The sequence below is a fragment of the Bufo bufo genome, chromosome 3, assembly GCF_905171765.1.
Source record: "Bufo bufo chromosome 3, aBufBuf1.1, whole genome shotgun sequence".
In the NCBI taxonomy this organism is placed as follows: Eukaryota; Metazoa; Chordata; class Amphibia; order Anura; family Bufonidae; genus Bufo; species Bufo bufo.
The window spans coordinates 34984207-35010509 of record NC_053391.1 but is presented as its reverse complement, the minus strand read 5'-3'; the positions used below and the strand labels follow the sequence as shown (position 1 = coordinate 35010509).

The window sequence follows — 26303 nt, the reverse complement described above, 5'->3', positions numbered from 1 at the left end:
GTTTGTTTTTAGTTTTAGCTATTTTAGGGGGATATCTGTGTGTGCAGGTGACTATTACTGTGCATAATTATTAGGCAACTTAACAAAAAACAAATATATACCCATTTCAATTATTTATTTTTACCAGTGAAACCAATATAACATCTCAACATTCACAAATATACATTTCTGACATTCAAAAACAAAACAAAAACAAATCAGTGACCAATATAGCCACCTTTCTTTGCAAGGATACTCAAAAGCCTGCCATCCATGGATTCTGTCAGTGTTTTGATCTGTTCACCATCAACATTGCGTGCAGCAGCAACCACAGCCTCCCAGACACTGTTCAGAGAGGTGTACTGTTTTCCCTCCTTGTAAATCTCACATTTGATGATGGACCACAGGTTCTCAATGGGGTTCAGATCAGGGGAACAAGGAGGCCATGTCATTAGATTTTCTTCTTTTATACCCTTTCTTGCCAGCCACGCTGTGGAGTACTTGGACGCGTGTGATGGAGCATTGTCCTGCATGAAAATCATGTTTTTCTTGAAGGATGCAGACTTCTTCCTGTACCACTGCTTGAAGAAGGTATCTTCCAGAAACTGGCAGTAGGACTGGGAGTTGAGCTTGACTCCATCCTCAACCCGAAAAGGCCCCACAAGCTCATCTTTGATGATACCAGCCCAAACAGTACTCCACCTCCACCTTGCTGGCGTCTGAGTCGGACTGGAGCTCTCTGCCCTTTACCAATCCAGCCACGGGCCCATCCATCTGGCCCATCAAGACTCACTCTCATTTCATCAGTCCATAAAACCTTAGAAAAATCAGTCTTGAGATATTTCTTGGCCCAGTCTTGACGTTTCAGCTTGTGTGTCTTGTTCAGTGGTGGTCGTCTTTCAGCCTTTCTTACCTTGGCCATGTCTCTGAGTATTGCACACCTTGTGCTTTTGGGCACTCCAGTGATGTTGCAGCTCTGAAATATGGCCAAACTGGTGGCAAGTGGCATCTTGGCAGCTGCACGCTTGACTTTTCTCAGTTCATGGGCAGTTATTTTGCGCCTTGGTTTTTCCACACGCTTCTTGCGACCCTGTTGACTATTTTGAATGAAACGCTTGATTGTTCGATGATCACGCTTCAGAAGCTTTGCAATTTTAAGAGTGCTGCATCCCTCTGCAAGATATCTCACTATTTTTGACTTTTCTGAGCCTGTCAAGTCCTTCTTTTGACCCATTTTGCCAAAGGAAAGGAAGTTGCCTAATAATTATGCACACCTAATATAGGGTGTTGATGTCATTAGACCACACCCCTTCTCATTACAGAGATGCACATCACCTAATATGCTTAATTGGTAGTAGGCTTTCGAGCCTATACAACTTGGAGTAAGACAACATGCATAAAGAGGATGATGTGGTCAAAATACTCATTTGCCTAATAATTCTGCACTCCCTGTATGAAGTATTGGCCCCCTCTGTATTAGAAGTATTGGCCCCCTCTGTAATAGAAGTATTGGCCCCCTCTGTATATGAAGTATTGGCCCCCTCTGTATTAGAAGTATTGGCCCCCTCTGTATTAGAAGTATTGGCCCCTCTGTATATGAAGTATTGGCCTCTCTGTATTAGAAGTATTGGCCCCTCTGTATATGAAGTATTGGCCCCCTCTGTATATGAAGTATTGGCCCCCTCTGTATTAGAAGTATTGGCCCCCTCTGTATTAGAAGTATTGGCCCCTCTGTATATGAAGTATTGGCCCCTCTGTATATGAAGTATTGGCCCCTATGTATATGAAGTATTGGCCCCTCTGTATATGAAGTATTGGCCCCTCTGTATATGAAGTATTGGCCCCCTCTGTATATGAAGTATTGGCCCCTCTGTATATGAAGTATTGGCCCCCTCTGTATATGAAGTATTGGCCCCTCTGTATATGAAGTATTGGCCCCCTCTGTATATGAAGTATTAGCCCCTCTGTATATGAAGTATTGGCCCCCTCTGTATATGAAGTATTAGCCCCTCTGTATATGAAGTATTGGCCCCTCTGTATATGAAGTATTGGCTCCTCTGTATATGAAGTATTGGCCCCTCTGTATATGAAGTATTGGCCCCCTCTGTATATGAAGTATTGGCCCCCTCTGTATATGAAGTATTGGCCCCCTCTGTATATGAAGTATGAGGATGCATACATTAAAAAAACAAACAAAAAAACTCACCTCTCTTCTGCGTCCTGGCGCAGGCGGTCATAAACACATCACCGCGCCCTCCTGCGCCCGTCATCACGTCATCTTGCGAGATCGGACGCAGGAGGTCACAGTGAGGTAATCGTGATCTCCTGCGCTGTCCAACTGCCTCATAGGCTTTAGGCATAATGGCCAAACAGTGGGGACAGGAGCCACAGGCTTCATCTCCCTCAGTTTACTGCCTGCTGCCTGGCACCCCCTGTAATTTGGCACCCGGGGCAACAGACTCAATGGCCGATCCCCGCACACAACGCCACTGCACAGCAGTCAGACTTAGGCCCGAAATTCACGCCCAACTCAGACTGGGCCTCATTCCTTGGCCTGTGACATCCTCGCCCCTGCTGGGCTGAGAAGGAGAGCGCATCCTCCAGCCTGTCCCTGGTCTGTGCGCTCTACTGCTCAGGAGAGCGGGATGTGCTCCATTCATGGGGAGAACGGGGCTAGGCCAGTGTTACAGAGGGCTCCACTACTGTAAGTAGGCATTAGAGGCCAACGCTACTGTAAGGGGGGCACGAATGGGGCATAACTACTGTGTGAGGGCACTATGGGGCCTTCTACTGTGTGGGGAATTAAGGGGGCTTTCTACTGTGTGAGGTCACTAAGGTCATTTTCACACAAGCGAGTTTTCCGCGCGGGTGCGATGCGTGATGTGAACGCATAGCCCCCGCACTGAATCCTGACCCTTTCATTTCAATGGGTCTGTGTACATGAGCGGTTTTTTTTTACGCATTAGTTCTGCGTTGCGTGAAAATCGCAGCATGTTCTATATTCAGCGTTTTTCACGCAGCCCTGGCCCCATAGAAATGAATGGGGCTTCAGTGAAAAACAGATTGCATCCGGAAGCAAGTGCGTATGCGATGCGTTTTTCACTGATGGTTGCTAAGAGATGTTGTTTGTAAACCTTCCGTTTTTTATCACGCGCGTGAAAAACGCATCAAAACGCATTGCACCCACGCGGAAAAAACTGAACGCAGTTCAGCGCTGTGTATACTGTGCAGGAAGCGCTATGCGCTTCCTGTTCCGGCCCGGCGGTCATGTGATCGCCGGGACCGGTGAGTGCAGGAGCTGTGTGAGGTCTTTCAGAGACCTCGATCAGCTCTGCACTGAGGCTGTACAGCGCTGTACGGCCTCTCTGGGGGGGGGGGGTGTATTTCTCCTGTAACTGGGGCTACTATGTCAGCCCCAGTTACAGGAGAAATCAATAGTGAAAAAAATATATATAAAAGTGAAGTAAATGTCCCCCAGAGGTCTTGTATGACCTTATGGGGGACGAAAAGTGTAAAATAAAAAAATAAAAAATAAAGTGTTAAAATAAAAAAATAAAAAATAAAGTGTTAAAATAAAAAAATAAAAAAAAGGTTACACATGTAAAAAAAAAAAAATCCCCAAGTAAGGAATACATAATTTTTTTTTTAAATAGAAAAAATATCATAAAGTAGACATATTTGGTATTGCCGCGTCCGTGACGGTCGGCTCAATAAATGTATCACATGATCCACCCAGTCCGATAAACACCATAAAAAAATAATAAAAACTGTGTAAAAAAAGCCATTTTTGTCATCTTACATCACAAAAAGTGCAACACCAAGTGATCAAAAAGGCGTATGTCCCACAAAATGGTACCAATAAAACCATCACCTCATTCCGCAAAAAATGAGCCCCTACATAAGAAAATCACTCAAAAAATAAAAAAACTATGGCTCTCAGAACATGGACACATCAAAACATAATATTTTTGTTTAAAAAATGCTATTATTGTGTAAAGCTTAAATAAATAAAGTATACATAGTAGGTATTGCCACGTCCGTAATGATCTGCTCTATAAAAATGTCACATGGCCTAACCCCTCAGGTGAACGCTGTAAAAATAAATAAATAAAAACTGTGCTAAAACAACCAATTTTTTGGTCACCTTGCCCCATAAAGTGTTATAATGAATGATCAAAAAATCGTATGTACCCAAAAATAGTACCAATAAAACTGGCACCTTATCCCCTAGTTTCCAAAATGGGGTCACTTTTTGGAAGTTTCTACTGTAAGGGTGCAATGGGTTTCAAATGGGACATGGCATCTAAAAACCAGGTCAGCAACATCTGCCTTCCAAAAACCATATGGCGCTCCTTTCCTTCTGCACCCTGCCGTGTGCCCGTACAGCAGTTTATGACCACATGTGGGGTGTTTCTGTAAACCGCAGAATCAGGGTAATAAATATTGAGTTTTGTTTGGTTGTTAACCCTGGATGTGTTAACCACCTCAGCCCCCTAGCTTAAACACCCTTAATGACCAGACCACTTTTTACACTTCTGACCTACACTACTTTCACCGTTTATTGCTCGGTCATGCAACTTACCACCCAAATGAATTTTACCTCCTTTTCTTCTCACTAATAGAGCTTTCATTTGGTGGTATTTCATTGCTGCTGACTTTTTTTGTTATTAATCGAAATTTAACGAAATTTTTGCAAAAAAATGAAATTTTTCACTTTCAGTTGTAATTTTTTTTTAAAAAAACGACATCTATATATAAATTTTTCTCTAAATTTATTGTTCTACATGTCTTTGATAAAAAAAAAATGTTTGGGTAAAAATAAAATGGTTTGGGTAAAAGTTATAGCGTTTACAAACTATGGTACAAAAATGTGAATTTCGGAAAGTAGACACCCTAAGGTATTTGCTGATGGGCATAGTGAGTTCATGGAAGTTTTTATTTTTTGTCACAAGTTAGCGGAAAATGATGATTTTCTTATTTATTTATTTTTTCCTTACAAAGTCTCATTTTCCGTGGTATCGCCATACTCAGGAGAATGTGGGCAAAGGGGCCCACATTCCAAAGAGCACCTTTAGGATTTCACAGGGCATTTTTTACACATTTACACATTTTGATTTCAAACTACTTCTCACGCTTTAGGGCCCCTAAAATGCCAGGGCAGTATAAATACCCCACATGTGACCCCATTTTGGAAAGAAGACACCCCAAGGTATTCAATGAGGGGCATGGCGAGTTCATAGAATTTTTTTTTTTATGGCACAAGTTAGCGGAAATTGATTTTTTGGGGTTTTTTCTCACAAAGTCTCCCTTTCCGCTAACTTGGGACAAAAATTTCAATCTTTCATGGACTCAATATGCCCCTCAGCGAATACCTTGGGGTGTCTTCTTTCCGAAATGGGGTCACATGTGGGGTATTTATACTGCCCTGGCATTTTAGGGGCCCTAAAGCGTGAGAAGAAGTCTGGAATATAAATATCTAAAAAATTTTACGCATTTGGATTCCGTGAGGGGTATGGTGAGTTCATGTGAGATTTTAGTTTTTGTCACAAGTTAGTGGAATATGAGACTTTGTAAGAAAAAACAAAAAAAATAAAAAATCTATTTCCACTAACTTGTGCCAAAAAAATGTCTGAATGGAGCCTTACAGGGGGGTGATCAATGACAGGGGGGTGATCAGGGAGTCTATATGGGGTGATCACCCCCCTGTCATTGATCACCCCCCTGTAAGGCTCCATTCAGACGTCCGTATGTGTTTTGCGGATCCGATCCATGTATCCGTGTATCCGTAAAACACATACTGACGTCTGAATGGAGCCTTACAGGGGGGTGATCAATGACAGGGGGGTGATCAGGGAGTCTATATGGGGTGATCACCCCCCTGTCATTGATCACCCCCCTGTAAGGCTCCATTCAGACGTCCGTATGTGTTTTGCGGATCCGATCCATGTATCCGTGGATCCGTAAAACACATACGGACATCTGAATGGAGCCTTACAGGGGGGTGATCAATGACAGGGGGGTGATCAGGGAGTCTATATGGGGTGATCAGGGGTTAATAAGGGGTTAATAAGTGACAGGGGGGGTGTAGGGTAGTGTGGTGCTTGGTGCTACTTATTACAGAGCTGCCTGTGTCCTCTGGTGGTCGATCCAAGCAAAAGAGACCACCAGAGGACCAGGTAGCAGGTATATTAGACGCTGTTATCAAAACAGCGTCTAATATACCTGTTAGGGGTTAAAAAAAATCGCATCTACAGCCTGCCAGCGAACGATCGCCACTGGCAGGCTGTAGATCCACTCGCTTACCTGCATCTCGCGAGATGACGCGTATATGCGTGACTCTGCCTGAGACTGCCTTAGGCATCTTTCACACTTGCGTTGTCCGGATCCGTCGTGTACTCCATTTTCCGGAGGTGCCCGCCGGATCCGTAACACCGCAAGTGAACTGAAAGCATTTGAAGACGGATCCGTCTTCAAAATGCGTTCAGTGTTACTATGGCAGCCAGGACGCTATTAAAGTCCTGGTTGCCATAGTAGTAGTGGGGAGCGGGGGAGCGGTATACTTACCGTCCGTGCGACTCCCGGGGCGCTCCAGAATGACGTCAGAGCGCCCCATGCGCATGGATGACGTGATAACATAGATCACGTCATCCATGCGCGTTGGGCGCCCTGACCTCACTCTGAAGCGCCCCGGGAGCCGCACGGACGGTAAGTATACTGCTCCCCCGCTCCCCACTACACTTTACCATGGCAAACAGGACTTTAGCGTCCTGGCAGCCATGGTAACCATTCAGAAAAAGCTAAACGTCGGATCCGGTAATGCGCCGAAACGACGTTTAGCTTAAGGCCGGATCCGGATCAATGCCTTTCAATGGGCATTAATTCCGGATCCGGCCTTGCGGCAAGTGTTCAGGATTTTTGACCGGAGCAAAAAGCGCAGCATGCTGCGGTATTTTCTCCAGCCAAAAAACATTCCGGTCCGGAACTGAAGACATCCTGATGCATCCTGAACGGATTTCTCTCCATTCAGAATGCATTAGGATAATCCTGATCAGGATTCTTCCGGCATAGAGCCCCGACGACGGAACTCTATGCCGGAAGACAACAACGCAAGTGTGAAAGAGCCCTTAGGCGGTCCGGAGGCGGTTAAAGAACAAAATGAATTAAAATGGAAAATCTGACAAAAAAGTGAAATTTGAGGGGTGTAGTTTCTACAATGGGGTCATTTATGGGGGTATCCACTATGTAAGCCCCACAAAGTAACCTCAGACCTGAACTGGTCCTTAAAAAGTGGGTTTTGGCAATTTTCTTAAAAATGTTAAGAATTGCTTCTAAAATTCTAAGCCTTCTAACGTCCTAAAAAAATTTAATGACATTTACAAAATGATGCAAACATAAAGTAGACATATGGGGAATGTTAAGTAATAAATATTTTATGAGGTATCACTTTCTGTTTTAAAAGCAGAGAAATTGAAATTTAGAAAATTGTGAATTTTTCAAAATTTTTGGTAAATTTGGGATTTTTTCATAAATAAAGGTGAGATATATCAACTCAAATTTATGACTATCATGAAGTACAATGTGTTACAAGAAAACGATCTAAGAACGGCCTGGATAAGTGAAAGTGTTTCAAAGTTATTACCACATAAAGTGAGATATGTCAGATTTGCAAAATTAGGCCTGGTCAGGAAGGGGGGCAAATGGCCCGGATGTGAAGTGGCATTATACCTACTATAAATGGAAAAATAGAAGCTCTTTGCGCACATATTGGATCAAACGTGTGTCGGGCCCATCTTGCAGGCGTCAAGGTGGCTTCCGCAGACGGGTCCCTAACACTAATATACCGCCTCTCTTGGACTTACCTAGGCCCACATGGGCAGTGAAGAGACCAGCTACATTTGTACTCTGCTCAGAAGCCCCAGGCAGATGGGCGTTGCTCAGTCTAAAAGAGGCGCTACCCTCAATATATACTACAAGAACTCAGGGCTGGGACATGCATTTTGGTGCTCTATACGGATAAGGAATTTGACCCGCTCCAAGCCATTATATCTATTCAAAATGATTGACGGTTGGGTCATTGGTAGAGAAGAGGTTAATGGAAACATCACTGGTGGTCTATGTAAGTGAATGGGTTCTAAAATATATAACGCGTAGAAGACTTTCATTTACATAGACCAGGGATGGCCAACCTAAAGGTTCTCCAGCTGTTGCAAAACTACAACTCCCAACATGCCCAGACTGCCAACGGCTACCAGCCTACAGCAGTGCATGGTGGGAGTTGTAGTTTTACCACAGCTGGAGAGCCACAGGTTGGCCATCCCTGACCTAGACCATGACCCCAGACGCTGCTCACCTCCTAAGCTCCAGTCACGAGTAGTGCCTACATCCTTTATCACACCCCGAAATTAATAAGGACCCCAGACCAAACCTTAGAATAAACGGATCCCAATGGAAGTACAGACCCCAAAATAAGCACAGACCTCAGGATTAACCCAGACCGCATCCCAAGATACAGACCCAAAAATAAGTACAGACCTCATACCAGACGACAGAGTAAGGCCCCTTTCACACGGGCGAGTTTTCCGCGCGGATGCGATGCGTGAGTTGAACGCATTGCACCCGCACAGAATCCCGACCCATTCATTTCTATGGGGCTGTTCACATGAGCGGTGATTTTCACGCATCACTTGTGCGTTGCGTGAAAATCGCAGCATGCTCTATATTCTGCGTTTTTCACGCAACGCAGGCCCCATAGAAGTGAATGGGGCCGCGTGAAAATCGCAAGCATCCGCAAGCAAGTGCGGATGCGGTGCGATTTTCACGCACGGTTGCTAGGAGACTATCGGGATGGAGACCCGATCATTATTATTTTCCCTTATAACATGGTTATAAGGGAAAATAATAGCATTCTGAATACAGAATGCATAGTAAACTAGTTAAAAATAAAAAAAATTAACTCACCGAGTCCACTTGATCGCGTAGTTGCGGATCTCTGTCTTCTCCTGCAATGTTGAGCTGCCGGCTAAGGACCTGTGGTGACGTCACATCACATGATCCATTCACATGGTCCCTCACCATGGTGATGAACCATGTGATTGGACCATGTGATGAGCGCAGTGACGTCATCAAAGGTCCTATTCCTGTGCACAGCAAAGAAGACAGAAGAGAAGTCGGGCTGCGCGATTGAGGTGAGTTTAATTATTTTTTATTTTTTTTTAACCCCTCCAGCGCTATTGTACTATGCATCCTGTATTCAGAATGCTATTATTTTCCTTTATAACTATGTTATAAGGGAAAATAATACAATCTACAGAACACCGATCCCAAGCCCGACCTCCTGTTAAGAAGTTCAGGTTTGGGTACCAAACATGCGCGATTTTTCTCACGCGCGTGCAAAACGCATTACAATGATTTGCACTCGCGAGGAAAAATCGCGCATGTTCCCACAACGCACCCGTACCGCAACGCCCGTGTGAAACCAGCCTAAGGACCAACCCCAGAATAACCCTGAAATACACCCCCCAAAATACAAGCAGCAATATTTGCAGGGGTTCAGGTTGCTCCTCTGTTTATAAGGGTTCTGTGCCTGGCATTATGGGGGTCACTATTGGTGATGTTTCTGGGGACATGTTGGATGACACCAGGAAACTACGAGGCTTTATTATGGGGACACTGAGGGGACAGTGCCTGGGGAGAACATACCTCCCAACTTTTTGGACGGTCAAAAAGGGACACTTGTGGTTTATTGTGTGAAAGATCCACTTTTCCTGCATATTTATAAACTTCAATAACTTTTTTTTTACACAATAGCACAATAATTATGGCTCGGATGCGGACCCGAAAAACGGTCGTGTGCATGAGGCCTAATAATGCAGATCTCTACCTCAGATCAAAAAGGGGGACATTCATTTAGGGTAAATGCACATGTTCAGAATTTATGTGCACTGAAATCCGCAGGTGTTTGCCGGGGAATCCGTACGGTCGATCGGCATCAATTGGTGCGGATTTTACTCTCCCCATTGAAGTGAATGCAAAAAGGGACATGGATCAAAAGTAGGGACTGTCCCACCAAAAGAGAGACACTTGGGAGGTATGGGATACACGTGTACTGGGGCGATGATTTGGATTTATTTTTGATTTCCTGAGCTTTGGGGGGTAGGTGTGCTCCTTTACTAAGTAGTAAGAAGTTTTAGATTGGGGGAAGCTGCACCATGTTTGACCATCTACACAAAGGGGAGGCTGTTTCCCTTCCCCCACCAAATGCCTGCTCTCTGATAACCTGGCTGATAAGGCACTGCGCAGTACCTGTGTGTGACCAGCAGGGGGCAGCCGGGCTCCTCCCTCTCCCAGGACTTCAGCAGAAGTTTGCAGAAGTTTGCAGCTCGCTCCTCCCTGCCATATCCGTTTGTGTAGCCCCGGGGGGCAGAGCTGGGACTGGGGGCTGCAGAGGAGCAGGCATGTGGGCAGTGGAGTGTGAGCTCTTGTGACCAGACATCATGGCTCTGAGGCGGAGGAGGGGGTGCCTGGCTCTTCTGCTGGTGCTGGGGGCAGTGTGTGGTGTCTCTGGCCGCTTCTCCTTCCCTCTGAGGATCTCTCCAGCTCTGGTCAGCCAGCCCAGGCCAGTGTCTCCAGCCGCCCCGAAGGACATAGTGGGGCTGTCCCTGGCCTCCGACCCCAGTGGCAAAATCAACTTCATGGCCATGGTGGATAATCTGGAGGGGGACTCTGGCAGGGGGTACTACCTGGAGATGATGATAGGCACCCCACCACAGACGGTGAGTACCCCAGCAGGGTTCTGTGTGGCCAGGGGGGTCCTGGACCTTAGGAAACCTCTCGGGGAACTGCACTTTAAGCAATTCCCTAACCAAAGAGGTGGTCTGTGCAATTATCCAGTGGATCCGTCAACGGAGAGGAACATGATACCCCATGGACTGTATACCCCATGGACTGTATACCCCCCCATGGACTGTATACCCCCCCATGGACTGTATACCCCCCCATGGACTGTATACCCCCCCATGGACTGTATACCCCCCCATGGACTGTATACCCCCCATGGACTGTATACCCCCCATGGACTGTATGCCCCCCATGGACTGTATACCCCCCCATGGACTGTATACCCCCCCATGGACTGTATACCCCCCCATGGACTGTATACCCCCCCATGGACTGTATACCCCCCCATGGACTGTATACCCCCCCATGGACTGTATACCCCCCCATGGACTGTATACCCCCTATACTGCCCCCATGGATTGTATACCCCCTATACTGCCCCCCATGGATTGTATACCCCCCTATACTACCCACCCCCTATACTGCCCACCCCCATGGACTGTATACCCCCTATACTGCCCCCCCCCCATGGACTGTATACCCCCTATACTGCCCCCCCCCCATGGACTGTATACCCCCTATACTGCCCCCCATGGACTGTATACCCCCTATACTGCCCACCCCCATGAACTGTATACCCTCTATACTGCCCCCCCCCATGGACTGTATACCCCCTATACTGCCCCCCATGGACTGTATACCCCCTATACTGCCCCCCCCCCCCCATGGACTGTATACCCCCTATACTGCCCCCCATGGACTGTATACCCCCTATGGACTATATACCCCAGCCCCCCATACTGCCCCTTATATCCTCCGCACCCTTATCAGTACCCTAACCCCCCCCCCCTATAGCCTTCCCTTAACCCCCCCCCCCCCCTATAGCCTTCCCTTAACCCCCCCCCCCCCCCCCCTGTTAATGCCAAATGTATTCGGTGCAGCCAGGAAGGCTCTTGGATTTGGACACAGGCTCATTTCTACCAACTTCAGGGCTGTGTATAGTAATAATTCGGCTGTCAGGACATGCTGGGGGTTGTAGTTTTGCAATAGTTAGGAACCACTGTCTTTGACGTTGATACGCAGGCGTCCATTAGTCCAGGGTTGATCATTACACAAGATCTACGTAGATTACTACTAAAGGAATTCTGCAGGAACCCTGTGCCAGGTTGTCGTCTCCCCCCCCCCCCCCCTCTGATTATTGGAGTACGTGGAGTATAACCCCACAAAGTATTTATCCGTTCGTGCCCGTTACGGCCAATGTCTGTGCCATCCACTATCAGATCCAGCGGTCGGCCACCTCTGTTTGCTTTTTTGGAGTTGTCTCTTGGCTTCAGTAGATGAGGGGGGGGGGGGGGTTCAACCTCTGGAGTCACTTTTCGAAACGAGTTTTCAGCTCCCTGTATACGGCCATGTTTTATGGCTGCGAAGTTCTGTAGGACCGTCTTGTAGTAAAACGAATCCTAAAATGTGCATCCTGTCTATGCGAGCGCTGACCTCGGGCCTCGATGTGCACCCTGTTCCCGGCTGACACCGTCCTGATACATCTTCTGTTTATAGGATTTGTCAGTGTCACATTGTTTCTTCTGCTGGGAGCCCTCCACAGGCTGTTCGCCCTGTCGGATCCGTCCTGCCGCTATTTCGCCGTGCCGCCGGACTGCAGCTCCGTCCCCATTGACTATAATGGGGACGGGGGGGCAGAGCTCCGGCGCAGTGCGCGGTGAGAGGCCGCCGGACTAAAATTACTGCATGTCCGACTTTTTAGTCCGGCGGCCTCTCGCCGTGCACTGCTATGCTGAAAACAATCTAAGGCTACTTTCACACTCGCGTTTGGTGCGGATACGTCATGGGCATCCTGGGTGTTGGGGTACTACCGATCTGATGTTGATGACCTATGCTAAGGTCTCCGAAAATCCCTTTAAAATTAAAAAAAAACGGACCATCCCTTTTAAGGTGACCTTACACGTTATTCTTGACTGAACCCTCCAATTTTGGTGGAACCGGTGGACCATCTAATGTGGGGGCATCCCATCTATGGCAGATGTTGGTGCCGTAGAGAAGGATCGGGCGGTTATTATGCCCAATCTAGAGGTGGCATTGACCAACTGCTGTCTACAATGTATGGGCTGCGGCTACTGCCCCTGTTACGTGACCATCCCTATGCGTGCTGCGTACACAAAACGGGGGAGCATAAAACCGGCTGTGACAGGTTCAGCCTGTCCGCCATGTGCTGCGTCTCCTTGTAGAGGAATGTCTTACACTTAGATGATAATTTACGACACCTTGTGACATTGTTAGGTCTTTTCCAGCCTTGTATAATGCAAAGCTCTGCAGTACTCTGTATGTCAATCCTCCGGCCTTTTTTTTTAATTTTTTTTATTATTTTTTTTTCTCCAAGATCTCTGCTTGCTGTCAGTGGTTGGGAAGATTCTTGTTTACAACCAGAGGCTGGAAATCCAGCACAGACCTAATACTTCTCATAGCTGAGGATTTCGTCGCACTTTCTGTCCTTCGTCAGCGTATACATCAACAGCAGCCATTCTTTCATCCTGATAGTTTGTTACAATGTATCAGTTTAAAGTCCAGATTTTTTTGGCTCATTATACAGTCACTGAATGGAAATCATTGGGGGTTTATAAGTTGATTACTGTGTGATTGGCCGCTGAAACCCACTGCTCTGCCCCTTGGGTAATCCTAGATACTGTAGGGATGCCCCTCATATATGTCCTCTAGATACGCCAGTGGTACCGATAAAGGGATCTTTTCCAGAGACCACACCTTTTTAAAGGGGTTGTGTTACTTCAAAAAGTGGCATTTATCATGTAGAGAAAGTTAATGCCAGGCACTTCCTAATGTATTGTTATTATCCATATTGCTTCCTTCGATGGCGGGATTCATTTTTCAATCACATTATACTAAGCCCATATCCTGGTTACGACCACCCTGCATTCCATCAGTGGTGGTCGTGCTTGCACACTATAGGAAAAAGCACCAGCCTCTCTGGTGCCTGGGGTTAGTGAAATCGCACATAGGCTAGCGCTTTTTCCTGTAGTGTGCAAACGCGACCACCAGTGATGGATTGATGGGTGGTCGTAACAATCCGGCAAGTTACAAATGTACGCAAAATCCAGACAGTACATGGTGTGCAAGAAGAGGTTTTCCGAGACCATGGCCAAGCGAGGTGCAAAACTTTCACCTGCCGCAGATCCTCCAAGTCCAGCGCTGCTCTCCCTTCTCCTCAGCTTCTGGTCCCCGCTGGATTGGAAGTATGAAATGCCGTCTACACGAACGTCCCCACTTCTGACCACTCGATGGCCTCCACAGTGGGAGCGGGCCTGGAACCTCACCAGTGAGGACATCGATTGGCCAGCATTGATGGCATGACACGGGGTCCGGAAGCGGAGGAGAAGGGAGCTGAGCGTTAGACTTTTTCTTTACTTTTGCAATTTGCACCCTGCCTGGTCATCTCAACAGGGTTCCCATCTAGGAAAACCCCTTTCAACGAATTTAGCTGTACGCAGTCAGTGGGATTTATAAAAAAAAAAGATACCGTCCTCGTGCTGGCACGAAGACATGCTATGGCGTGTTATGTTATTTTCCCAAAGTACAGCGTGCCCTACCCCATGATGATTATATTTTTTGTGGCATTTTTCCATCTTTGACTTCAATGAGTAAAAATGTGAAAGATAAAAGTTTACGTAAGGCTACAGTCACACAACCGTATGTGTTATGCGGTCCGCCAAAAAAAACTGATGTCCGGATGGCATCATTTTTAATTTTTTTTTTGCAGATCCATTGTAACAATGCCTATCCTTGTTCGCAAAACAGACAAGAATAGGACGACACAATTTTTTTTTTGCGGGGCTATGGAACGGACATACGGATGCGGATTACACACGGTGTGCTGTCCGCATTTTTGCGGACCCGTTGAAATGAATGGGTCTGCATCCAATCCGCAAAAAAAGCGGAACAGACACAAAAACTAAATACGTTTGTGTGAATCTAGCCTTAGACTGATCACCCCACCCCCAAATGGTTTAGGGCTCTTTCACACCTGCGTTATTGTCTTCCGGCATAGAGTTCCGTCGTCGGGGCTCTATGCCGGAAGAATCCTGATCAGGATTATCCTAATGCATTCTGAATGGAGAGTAATCCGTTCAGGATGTCTTCAGTTCCGGAACGGAACGTTTGTTGGCCGGAGAAAATACCGCAGCATGCTGCGCTTTTTGCTCCGGCCAAAAACCCGGAACACTTGCCGCAATACACGGAAGGCATTGATCCGGATCCGGCCTTAAGCTAAACGTCGTTTCGGCGCATTGCCGGAGCCGACATTTAGCTTTTTCAGAGTGGTTACCATGGCTGCCGGGACGCTAAAGTCCTGACAGCCATGGTAAAGTGGAGCGGGGAGCGGGGGAGCACTATACTTACCGTCCGTGCGGCTCCCCGGGCGCTCCAGAGTGACGTCAGGGCGCCCCAAGCGCATGGATCATGTGATCGCATGGATCACGTCATCCATGCGCATGGGGCGCTCTGACGTCATTCTGGAGCGCCCCGGGAGCCGCACGGACTGTAAGTATACCGCTCCCCGCTCCTACTATGGCAACCAGGACTTTAATAGTGTCCTGGGTGCCATAGTAACACTGAAAGCATTTGGAAGACGGTTCCGTCTTCAAATGCTTTCAGTACACTTGCGTTTTTCCGGATCCGGCAGGCACCTCCGGCAACGGAAGTGCATGCCGGATCCCAACAACGCAAGTGTGAAAGAGGCCTTACACTAGTGGGGTTGCATTCTGGGCATGTGCCCCGTGTGCACAATAATAGGCCACTTTGTCTTGCCAGGCTACCGAAACATAGGGCTACGGCAGCAAAACTTACCTTTGCCCCTTGGTGAAAGTGACTCTAGCTATGGCTCTGGTTCACATACTCAGGGTTTCCCGAGCGTGCACTCGCTCATCCTATACATATGATGCCGCGGGCCTTGGCGTTGTTTACCTCTGCATTGTATGATTCACACTGTAGCCCTCATCCAAATTATAGGGGTTTTCTGGTCTTCAGATATGATTATGGGGTGGGTATGACTGCTGGGAGCCCTTGTAATTTTCTGCTCATTTTCCCTGCAGCGCCTCCACAGGTAAGGAGACGCATGACGGGAAAGTCATCACTGTGCAAACGTTGATTTCAGTGAGCACCATCTGGTCCTACAACCCAGAGAGAAGAGTCGGATAACAATTTTGGCTTTTGGTCCCTTCATTGAATCTTGGAGTAGGGGCACTTAAAGATGATCTGTGACCACCAAAGAAGCATTTACAGTTCGGCAAGTGAGATCACTTCAGCCGCTCTGTGTCACTGATCTGTCATGGCTGCCATTACACAGAGCAGTGCAGTGTGTTGAGACTCTGTCCTCTCTGTCTCTGCAAAGTCAGGTATGATGAGACATGTAGTATTCATTGGGAAAACCATATCTGAGAAAGACCCTTCTTCGGTATTAGGAGACCAGATGGAAAGCTGGAAGAAGCCATTATGTGGATCTGCTGCCACATAGACCCTTCTTCCCGCCTAGGCCCTGGTCCCGTCGAAGCGGTCTTCCCGCCTAGGCCCTGGTCCCGTCGAAGCGGTCTTCCCGCCTAGGCCCTGGTCCCGTCGAAGCGGTCTTCCCGCCTAGGCCCTGGTCCCGTCGAAGCGGTCTTCCCGCCTAGGCCCTGGTCCCGTCGAAGCGGTCTTCCCGCCTAGGCCCTGGTCCCGTCGAAGCGGTCTTCCCGCCTAGGCCCTGGTCCCGTCGAAGCGGTCTTCCCGCCTAGGCCCTGGTCCCGTCGAAGCGGTCTTCCCGCCTAGGCCCTGGTCCCGTCGAAGCGGTCTTCCCGCCTAGGCCCTGGTCCCGTCGAAGCGGTCTTCCCGCCTAGGCCCTGGTCCCGTCGAAGCGGTCTTCCCGCCTAGGCCCTGGTCCCGTCGAAGCGGTCTTCCCGCCTAGGCCCTGGTCCCGTCGAAGCGGTCTTCCCGCCTAGGCCCTGGTCCCGTCGAAGCGGTCTTCCCGCCTAGGCCCTGGTCCCGTCGAAGCGGTCTTCCCGCCTAGGCCCTGGTCCCGTCGAAGCGGTCTTCCCGCCTAGGCCCTGGTCCCGTCGAAGCGGTCTTCCCGCCTAGGCCCTGGTCCCGTCGAAGCGGTCTTCCCGCCTAGGCCCTGGTCCCGTCGAAGCGGTCTTCCCGCCTAGGCCCTGGTCCCGTCGAAGCGGTCTTCCCGCCTAGGCCCTGGTCCCGTCGAAGCGGTCTTCCCGCCTAGGCCCTGGTCCCGTCGAAGCGGTCTTCCCGCCTAGGCCCTGGTCCCGTCGAAGCGGTCTTCCCGCCTAGGCCCTGGTCCCGTCGAAGCGGTCTTCCCGCCTAGGCCCTGGTCCCGTCGAAGCGGTCTCCCCGCCTAGGCCCTGGTCCCGTCGAAGCGGTCTCCCCGCCTAGGCCCTGGTCCCGTCGAAGCGGTCTCGCCGCCTAGGCCCTGGTCCCGTCGAAGCGGTCTTCTTCACTAATCTTCTGTAGTTTCTTCTAATACTTTAAAACTCCTGGTTATTTTGGTATTTTCACAGCGTCTTATCAGTTCAGGATTAGGTGATGACAGTAGCTCCAGGCTCCACACTTAGGTAGACCTGTCTGATAACAAGGAGATTATGACATTGTCCATTTGATGGTAGGGCTGGAGTAAGTCACGAGTTCCTTTTAAACCTTCCCCAACTGGAGTGTTCCTGTTCTGCATTGTTCTCCAGGACCATTTGCTAGTTCCTGACCTAAATTATGTTCCTGGAGCTTATATTAGATGGGCAGATAATCTTTCAGCTCATATGAACGCTCATTAGCGATGATCTGGCAGTGTAATACTGCCGCCTATTACCTGATGAATGAGCAAACGCTTGTTCATTGGAATCTTTAAGGAGATGTAAAAATCAATCAATTTTTGGCTGCGGCAGATCGCGCTGTGTAATCACGGTCTGCTGCCGGCAAACAATGATTCAGTATAGAGAAGTATATCGACCCCTCGTCCTCATACTATGGAGGACATCATTGCATGTAAATACACTTGTCTCTTCCACTGGACAAGAAGCCAACTGTCGGGAAGGAACGCTTCCTTCCCAACAAATCGGCCCGTGTAAATCCAACTTATATTAGGACCCACCCAAACTGTGTATGGTAACTGCTGTCTGGAAAGAGCTATAAACCTAATTTATTTTGGAACCCATTGACCCTGCGGAGCTGCTGCATCTGGTGAGATTGACCCATGATCAGAATTGTATATGAGCAGATTTTAGGTTGAGGGAAAACATCAGCATGGTCCAACTTTTGGTCCCTTGTGAGATGAGTGTTTTCCCTGTGACACAGGTCTGCAAAGTGGAAGCTAAGGCTAGTTCCGCACCTGCAGTAAAGGTATCCGGCAGAGTTCACCGTACCCGGCTTAGCCTAACTTCTATGGGGCTGAGCTGCGCCTAAACCAGGTGACCAATAAACGTGACGTCACTGACCTAGACTAAGCTGCGAGAATGCCGCGGCGTCACTTTTTTAAAAATATAATGACATGGAAAAGTAAAAAAAAATTGTTTTACATAAAAACAAGATTTAAACATTAGTTTTTGTTTTTTTCTGAGGACGCCTTCCTTTAACATTGGGCGCAGAACAGCAGTAGACTAGGGCTAGTCCACGGACCTTTTTGGCAAGTGACTTCTCCAGAGTCTCCTCCAAATGAGGCGTGTCGCCCTACTCTCCAGGACAGCAGGACCCTGACAGATCTCTCCAGATCCTGTTATTGTGTAAACGTGTTCCTGTGTGATGACGCAGTGTCCGGATCAAAGGCCGCCCTCGTGAACACTGCCAGATCCCTCCCCAGGGCTAAGCCACTACAGAAGAGGAAGAGCAAGTATGTGGAAAACCTGGGCCTGAGGGTGCGGGACTGACTCAGCCTGTTCCATGTGGACTACAGCCATTTACCCTATTCTGCTGCTGGTTTCAGAAAATCCTGTTTTCCGGGAAAAATAAATATATTTTAATTTATTTGTTTATAGTTATTGTTTTAGTTTTTATACGCCCCGCAAGTTAAATTATTTTTCTTTGCTCTCAATTAAGTGCACCCGGTGCAGATTCGTATGCAGAAAATCCACACTACTTATTACCCTTTTGGTGCATTTTTGTGCTTTTTTTTTTTATTTTTTTTTTTTTTATTTTTTGTGCAGATTTCACCCTTTTTAATGGAAGGTGAGATCTGCAGAAAACCCGCATCAAATCCACAAGTGCGGATTTATGTGCATCCATAGAAGACACATAATGTGACATATACCATCTACCTAACCCTTTCATGGCAGTAGTGCCCCCTAGTGGCCTCTTTCAGTAGGCTAATGCCCCACCACACTGGAATGAGGAACGTGACAAAGAGCTCAAGGTAATGACATGGCCTCCAAATTCCCAAGATCTCAATCTGATCATCTGTGGGATGTGCTGGAACAACAAGCCCGATCCATGGAGTCCTCAGAGGTCTTGTGGAGTATATGCCTTGATGGCTCGGTGCCTGTTTTGGTGCAAGGACTTCTATTTCCCACCATTATAAGTTTGTCCCAGAAGAATTTGGAGTTTCAGGTCATCGCTTTCCATGTATAGGAGCAAGGTCACCAAAGGGCACCCCTATATTACTGATGACCTCTCGCCATAAAACAGCTTATGACCCTGCAGCTGTTGTGAAACTACAACTCCCAGCATGCCACGAATGGCAACTTCTTCTGCATGCTGATTGCATGGAGCAGGGTTCTTGACCTTTAGGCGTCTCCTGTAGATCAGCAGGGACCTGTTTTGTTTTTCCTGGAGAAAAGCAAATGAAGCTATTTCACTGAACAAATATTGACGATCTGATCTACGTAGTATGGAAATGTTTCAGCGGTATGAATGGCGTGGCGGGCACTCTGCTGCTCTAGTCAAAGTCTATGGACTGCTAGAAGTTAGTAGACTGCTACACCGATGACCCCAGTGGTCGGAATTCCCCCACCACCAATAAAGCACTTATTACCTACAAGGTCTTTCAGTACAAGGGCTACATATCTCATTGTTGAGTTTCACCGAGGTTGCCTTCAGATTTGTCCCGCTAGGAAGCCTTGCCTCGGGGCCAGCGCCTCGTCCACTCTTCGAAGCAATTTTGGAACTGGTTTTGTAGAATTGCCTTCAGCTGTCGTATAAAATGCCTTCCTTTTCTTTGGGAACAGAAAAAAAGTCATTGGGGGCCAGATCCAGTGATTATGGAGGGTGTCCCAACACAGTTATTTCTTTAGCTAAAAACTCCCTCACAGGCGGCACCGTTTGAACAGGTGCATTGTCATTATGCAAGATCCATGAGTGTTCAGGGAAAATTTCAGGTGGTTCTTACATCTTTCTAAGGCTACTTTCAAACTCGTGGATCTGCAAAAACGGATCAGTTACAATAATACAACCGCATGCATCCATTATGAACGGATCTGGTTGTATTATGTCTTCTATAGCCGAGACGGATCCGTCTTGAACACCATTGAAAGTCAATTGGAGACGGATCCGTTTTCTATTGTGCCAGAGAAAACTGATCCGTCCCCATTGACTTACATTGTGTGCCAGGACAGATCAGTTTGTCTCAGTTTCGTCAAGCGGACTGTGGTCTGCCTCCAGATCGGAATGGAGACTGGAGGCAAACTGATGCATTCTGAGCGGATCCTTCAGAATGCCTTAGGGCAAAACAGATCCGTTTTGGACCTCTTGTGAGAGCCCATGACTGATCTCAGAAATGGAAAGCCAAAACGCGAGTGTGAAAGGAGCCTTTATGTTTTCGCGACGCCTCATCAGCACTTCCAAATAGAACACTTGGTGGTTTGGAGTGAACACTCCCTCAAAGGTCAAAGAAAGTTACCAACTTTCTGACTTTTTGGATTTTAACCTTTGGTACATTTGTGGGAGAATCGTCTTCCATTGTGCACTTTGCCGCTTGATTTCAGGGCGATGGCATGGCCCAAAACTTCATCTTGCTTCTTCAAAAGGTCTTTGCAAATCTTTACTCTCCTTTGCTTGTTGGTGAACATCATGGGGACCGTTTTGGCACATGCCTTCCTCATTGCAAGATCACTGCCAATTGTTCTTTTGCTCTGCTAGACTTCTGACAGTCAGACGACGATAGGGTGACCACTTTCATAACCCCCCAAAAAGACACCATATCCAGGACAGTGGGTAACGATGGAGCAGACAGAACGGAAACTGTGATCTATAGAACAGCATCAGAAGGCACTACAGGGAAGGTGTATAAGAGGAGAGAAGTACAACTCCCAGCGTATCCAGGCTGTTATGGGATATTCAAGAATAATTCAGAGAGGGGGTATAAGAGGAGAGAACTACATCTTCCAAGGTTTCTCAGGATCACCACTTCTGAACTCTGCTCCTCCTGCACTGACTGACATCATCACATGTCCTTACCACTTCCTCTCTTCCTGCACTGATCACATGACAGTGACATCATCACAGGTCCTTACCACTTCTTTTCTTCCTGCACTGATCACATGACAGTGACATCATCACAGGTCCTTACCACTTCCCTGCTCCACTGCTGTTCTCAGGCCCTCCTGCACTGATCACATGGCTGTGACATTGTCACAGGTGCTTATTACTTCTCCTATCCACTTGTCACGATCAGTATGGGGGGGGGGGGGGGGACGCCGGGGGACGCCACACAGGAGGGAAGGGGAGCTGTAACTGGGCCTGGAAACTAGGGAAGGAACAGGTCACCTCCTAAACAACCCCAATCCGGGCCCTAACCACCTATTAATATGAATAGACCTTGAAGGTAAGAATACTCATATGCAGGATACCTAGGCCCTTAATTCCCTATAAGGCCCTGGAATAAGGTTAGGACCAGAGACAAACCATTCCTCCCCAGATGGACGAATGGAAGTCTCTGTCTCAGGCCCAGATACAACAACAGGGAATATAACAAATACAAACAAACGCGACACTTAACTTTTGAAGAGAAGGATAAGCAGGAACACCAGAGACAAACTCGCACCAGCTCAGCCAAACCCAAATGAAGCTATCTACCGCATAGACAGAAGGTCAGACTATAAAGGGTAGAAGTGAGAACCACTGAGCAACAGCTGAGAAAAGTGAAGTGGTCATTAACCCTATCAATACTGAATCAAGAGAAATCAAGGAGGCTGTTAGATTCCTCCACGCTCGGCCAGTCTCCCTGATCTCCTGACATCAGTCACCTGAGGGACCATGACACCACTGCAGCACTCGGGAACCTCCTGCACTGATCACATGACGGTGACCTCTTCGCAGGTCCTTACCACTTCTCCGCTCCACTGCTGTTCTCAGGCCCTTCTGCACTGATCACATGGCTGTGACAGTCACAGGTCCTTATTACTTCTCCTCTCAACTGCTGCACTCGGGAACCTCCTGCACTGATCACATGACGGTGACGTCATCGCAGGTCCTTACCAGTTCTCTCCACTGCTGAGTTTCGGCTCTTCCTGCACTGATCATACGACAGTGACCTCATCACAGATCCTTCATCTTTTGTACTGTGGCAGATTATAGTACCCACCCAGTGGCGCCATACTTTAACCTCCATCCCAGCAATCTTTAGTAACTTAAAAATCATTGCCAGAGAATCTTTTTAGGACCCAGAAAGAGGAGATCTGGTCACCTAGCCAAGAATTTTCACGTGCAATGCTTTCGTCGGTTCTGCTTGCTCTTGGCCGCCCCTCTCTCTTTCTTCGTCAGCGACACTTTCTCTGCCTATAGGAAAAGGTTTATTCCGCCTGTAAACCGCTGCTTTTTTATAGCTTTATCCTCATAAACTTGCAGTAACATTTTCCTGATTTCTCTTCCACTCTTGCCAAGTTTAACAAGGAGCTCGGAAATTCCAGGGACTGGATACAGAAACACGCACAGACATTACTAGTCACCTGTCAGAATGAGATTGTTGCGGGCCTACAAACACACAGCTGTGAGCCTCCGATAGTATAAGGTCATGGAACCTGCTCTGCCCTGACCAGCTCATGATGGGGAGTCCTCAAACCTTGTCAGACCTCACATTCTGTGATACGTTGTTATTCTGTGGCAATCCCTTTAAGAGCCTCACTTCTAGAGGTCCTCTTCTACGGTACCAGAATACTAATGAGTTGCATAAATACTCATCCCCTATACACCCTTTTATATGCTCAACCTTTTTGGAAAATGAGACAGGCATGGGAAAACCAAATTTCCTGCCCTTTTCTCCACAGCTCCTCTGCAGCCTGTAGTGTGGTCACAGGCTTCCATAAATGACATCTGGCCGGAATCGTAGGGGCACGGTTGAGCAGTGGCAGCATTGATGCCTATAGGATTGCATAAGTCCATCCTTGCTATAACCCAAGCTTTGTTCTGGTTTCCATGGATGTCCAAGGTGGGACCTGTAATATAATTTTTTATTTTGATATTATTTATTAATTTTTTTTTTTCCTTCCTCGGTCAGGGCCATGTCACATGTCCAATCTGGGCAGATTGCTTGTATTCAGTGAATTGTAAAAGTCTGAGTCATGTGTTACCTTGTGATGAAGCCAGGAATCTCTCAGCTGACGAGGAGGGCGGGGGGCGCCTACATAGGTCCCTATGGAAGTCCTATGACACATGCCCTGCAGAAATCAATTTGTGGTTTTACAAAGGCCTTAAAATTTGTACCACTTGACCTGGCGGCGTCTTGTGTGATCTCCTGGTGGGCGTCTTGGTCACATTGTAACAAAAAAAAAATTAAGCTTCCTGATCCAGACACATTGTAGCAGTAGTCGTGTAGAAATACTGAATTATTTTTGGCTTTACCATGCAGATGACTATAATGTATTGTTAGAATGGTAGCCGTCACACCTACGGGGGCCCATCCCCTCTCAGACATAAAGTGCAGATAGTGATATTTACTTTTTGCATTATTCGTGTGCTCTGACATCACTGCTGAATACTATGACATCAAAAGTTAATTTTACCAGCATTTTTCTTGTGCAGTGATGTCATAGTGTACCTTATGCCTGTTCTATGGCATAATGATGTGGAGCCTGGTAAAGTGACATCCCTGTGTGCGCTGGCCCGGCGCTCTGAGGCCTCCCTGTGTGCGCTGGCCCGGCGCTCTGAGGCCACCCTGTGTGCGCTGGGCCGGCGCTCTGAGGCCACCCTGTGTGCGCTGGCCCGGCGCTCTGAGGCCACCCTGTGTGCGCTGGCCCGGCGCTCTGAGGCCACCCTGTGTGCGCTGGCCCGGCGCTCTGAGGCCACCCTGTGTGCGCTGGCCCAAATATCTAAAATAATCATATGTTTTCTTGTATCGAACTTTCTCTTGAAGATGGTCAGAGTGAAGGGGGGCTCCGTTTCAAGTTTTGCTGTGGTACACCTAGAGCAGGGGTGCACAACATGCGGCCCGGGGGCCACATGCGGCCCTCGATACCATTCTGTGCGGCCCCCAACCATCTGGTAACAGACATGTGTAATGCCCCAGAGTGGCATTACCACTCCTACGCCCAGCTTCTATCTGTGTATACTAAGATCATGTCATCTTGTGTGTTTTATTTCAGGTCCACTACACTGTGCATTCCTAATAATGTTTTGCAACTGTTATGTTCAAATATAATGTGCCTGGTTCACCAGCAGGTGGTAGCAAACACGGCAGAGCTGCAGTTAGGTACAATGGAACTTTCCATTCTAACCCCCCTCTATGGAGGAGTGGACGAGTCCCACTTCCTACCAGGAAGGGGGGGATGAGAGTTAGTGAGTTCCAGCTTACCCCCTGACCAGGGAGGGTGTGCTGGGCATGTCTCTCCTGGACGTGCCCAAGCCTGCCAGAGCACCTTCAGCTCTGCTGGTCATGAAGGCCACAGCTTAAAGCCTCAGGAGCCAGGAGGAAAGTTCCCTGGCCTAATCAAGAGAGAAGTTGCAGCATGTCCTATTCTTGTCTGTTTTACGGAAAAGGGTGGACATTATGGATCCGCAAAAAAACAGATGACATACGGACGTCATCCGTTTTTTTTTTTTTTTTTTCAGATCCACAATTTGCGGACCGCAAAACACATACGGTCGTGTGCATGTAGCCTAAAGCTGCTTTTCAACTGCATCTCAAGGTCTGGACTCAAGTTATTCTTTTATCCCTCAACTATTCCCCCTATTTGTTTGCTTCGGAGCCAACGCCTGGGGTCCAGCCCTATCCATGTAGGAGCACCGTGACCCTCACAACTCGCATAAAGGGACATTTTAGGCCACCCTATACCACTCGGCCATTTCTACACCTGGGTCCTCTAATAGGGCCCCAGGGGGCGGCCTGCTGCACATGTAGGTCTGTCTTGTGGCTGCTCACATGTATTTTTCATGTATTCTCTTATTAGATGGGAGTCCTGGAAGTGTAATTAGACACATGATATATACTGTATGTTCAATGCCATAAATATAGTATTTCAGTTGGTAATAGCCATTTAACTTTTATTTTCAGCCCTTGGAATTTGTTCAGTCGGACAATGTGGCCCCCAACCAGAAAAGGCTGTGCGCCCCTGACCTAGAGGGTACTTGTCAAGGCCTTGAATAATACAGCACTTTGCCCTTTGTCAGTGAATTGCAACATGCAGAACATATCACGCAGGTTTTCCAGTTCAGTCACAGTTTTTATAATGACGGTGGTAGTCAGTCACAGTCAGGCGTTTCGCAGTGACGACGCGGTCACAATGGAGGTCACACCGGTGTCTGCCAGCAGCTAAGCAGTCTTCCATCATACCCATCATCACCCTTTCTTTGTATGTCGTTGTTGGATCAAAATGATTTTCCAGGACTTATTTGCAGCGTGCCGGCTGCTTGGGCAGTGCAAGGACTGGTGGGGGGCATGGGAGTACTGGCGATGACAGCGGTGGTAGTCCACATGGTGGCTAACCCCGCTCCAGCGCTCTTCCAGGCCGCACATGCAGTGAGTGGAGTGGGCGCCTCTCTCGAACACCCTTGACTTTGAGGTCTCCTTCCTGGTGGTGGCTGGGATGTCCTTATAAGTGTCGGCTACTGTGATGGTCTTTCTATAGTTGCGTGTAATCGCTCTCAACATTTCGGCGGGGTGCAGGCTTCCAACGGATGGACATTCCATCTCAGTAAGGTGGCGGGTTCTGGAAGCAATATACCCTGACCAAATACAGTAAAGTCTACAGCCGTATACCTGCGTTACCTTTACTGTCTCTGTCCAAGCACTGTCCCTTTTGGTCCTTAACTTTCTGTAAAAGTTCAATTCTTCCTTCCCTCCTAGGTTTGCTTGTGGCAGGGTTACTTTTCTGGCAGCTTGATATCTCAGTGATAGTGTCTTCCCTGGAAAAGGATTTGGTCTTGGCCTCCTTGGCAGGAGCTCTGGCTTTCTTACCAGAAGACTCGCTAATCGGGGGCTGGGGCCAGCCCACTACCCAGCAACTAAGACTGAGTACTGCCGGTTAACTCTTTCCTACCCATACATAGCCTTTCTAGGTTACATAGTG

General features: G+C 47.9%; 1 protein-coding gene across 1 annotated transcript in view; it reads left to right on the top strand.

Annotated features, from left to right (window-relative positions):
- The first annotated feature begins 10411 nt into the window (after positions 1-10411).
- BACE2 (beta-secretase 2) overlaps positions 10412-26303 on the top strand; it is a 48541-nt gene continuing 32649 nt past the window's right edge. Inside the window, exon 1 of the mRNA XM_040423073.1 lies at positions 10412-10751. Coding sequence (XP_040279007.1) covers positions 10473-10751 — 279 coding nt within the window. The 5' untranslated portion in view covers positions 10412-10472. The remainder of the gene's footprint in view (positions 10752-26303) is intronic.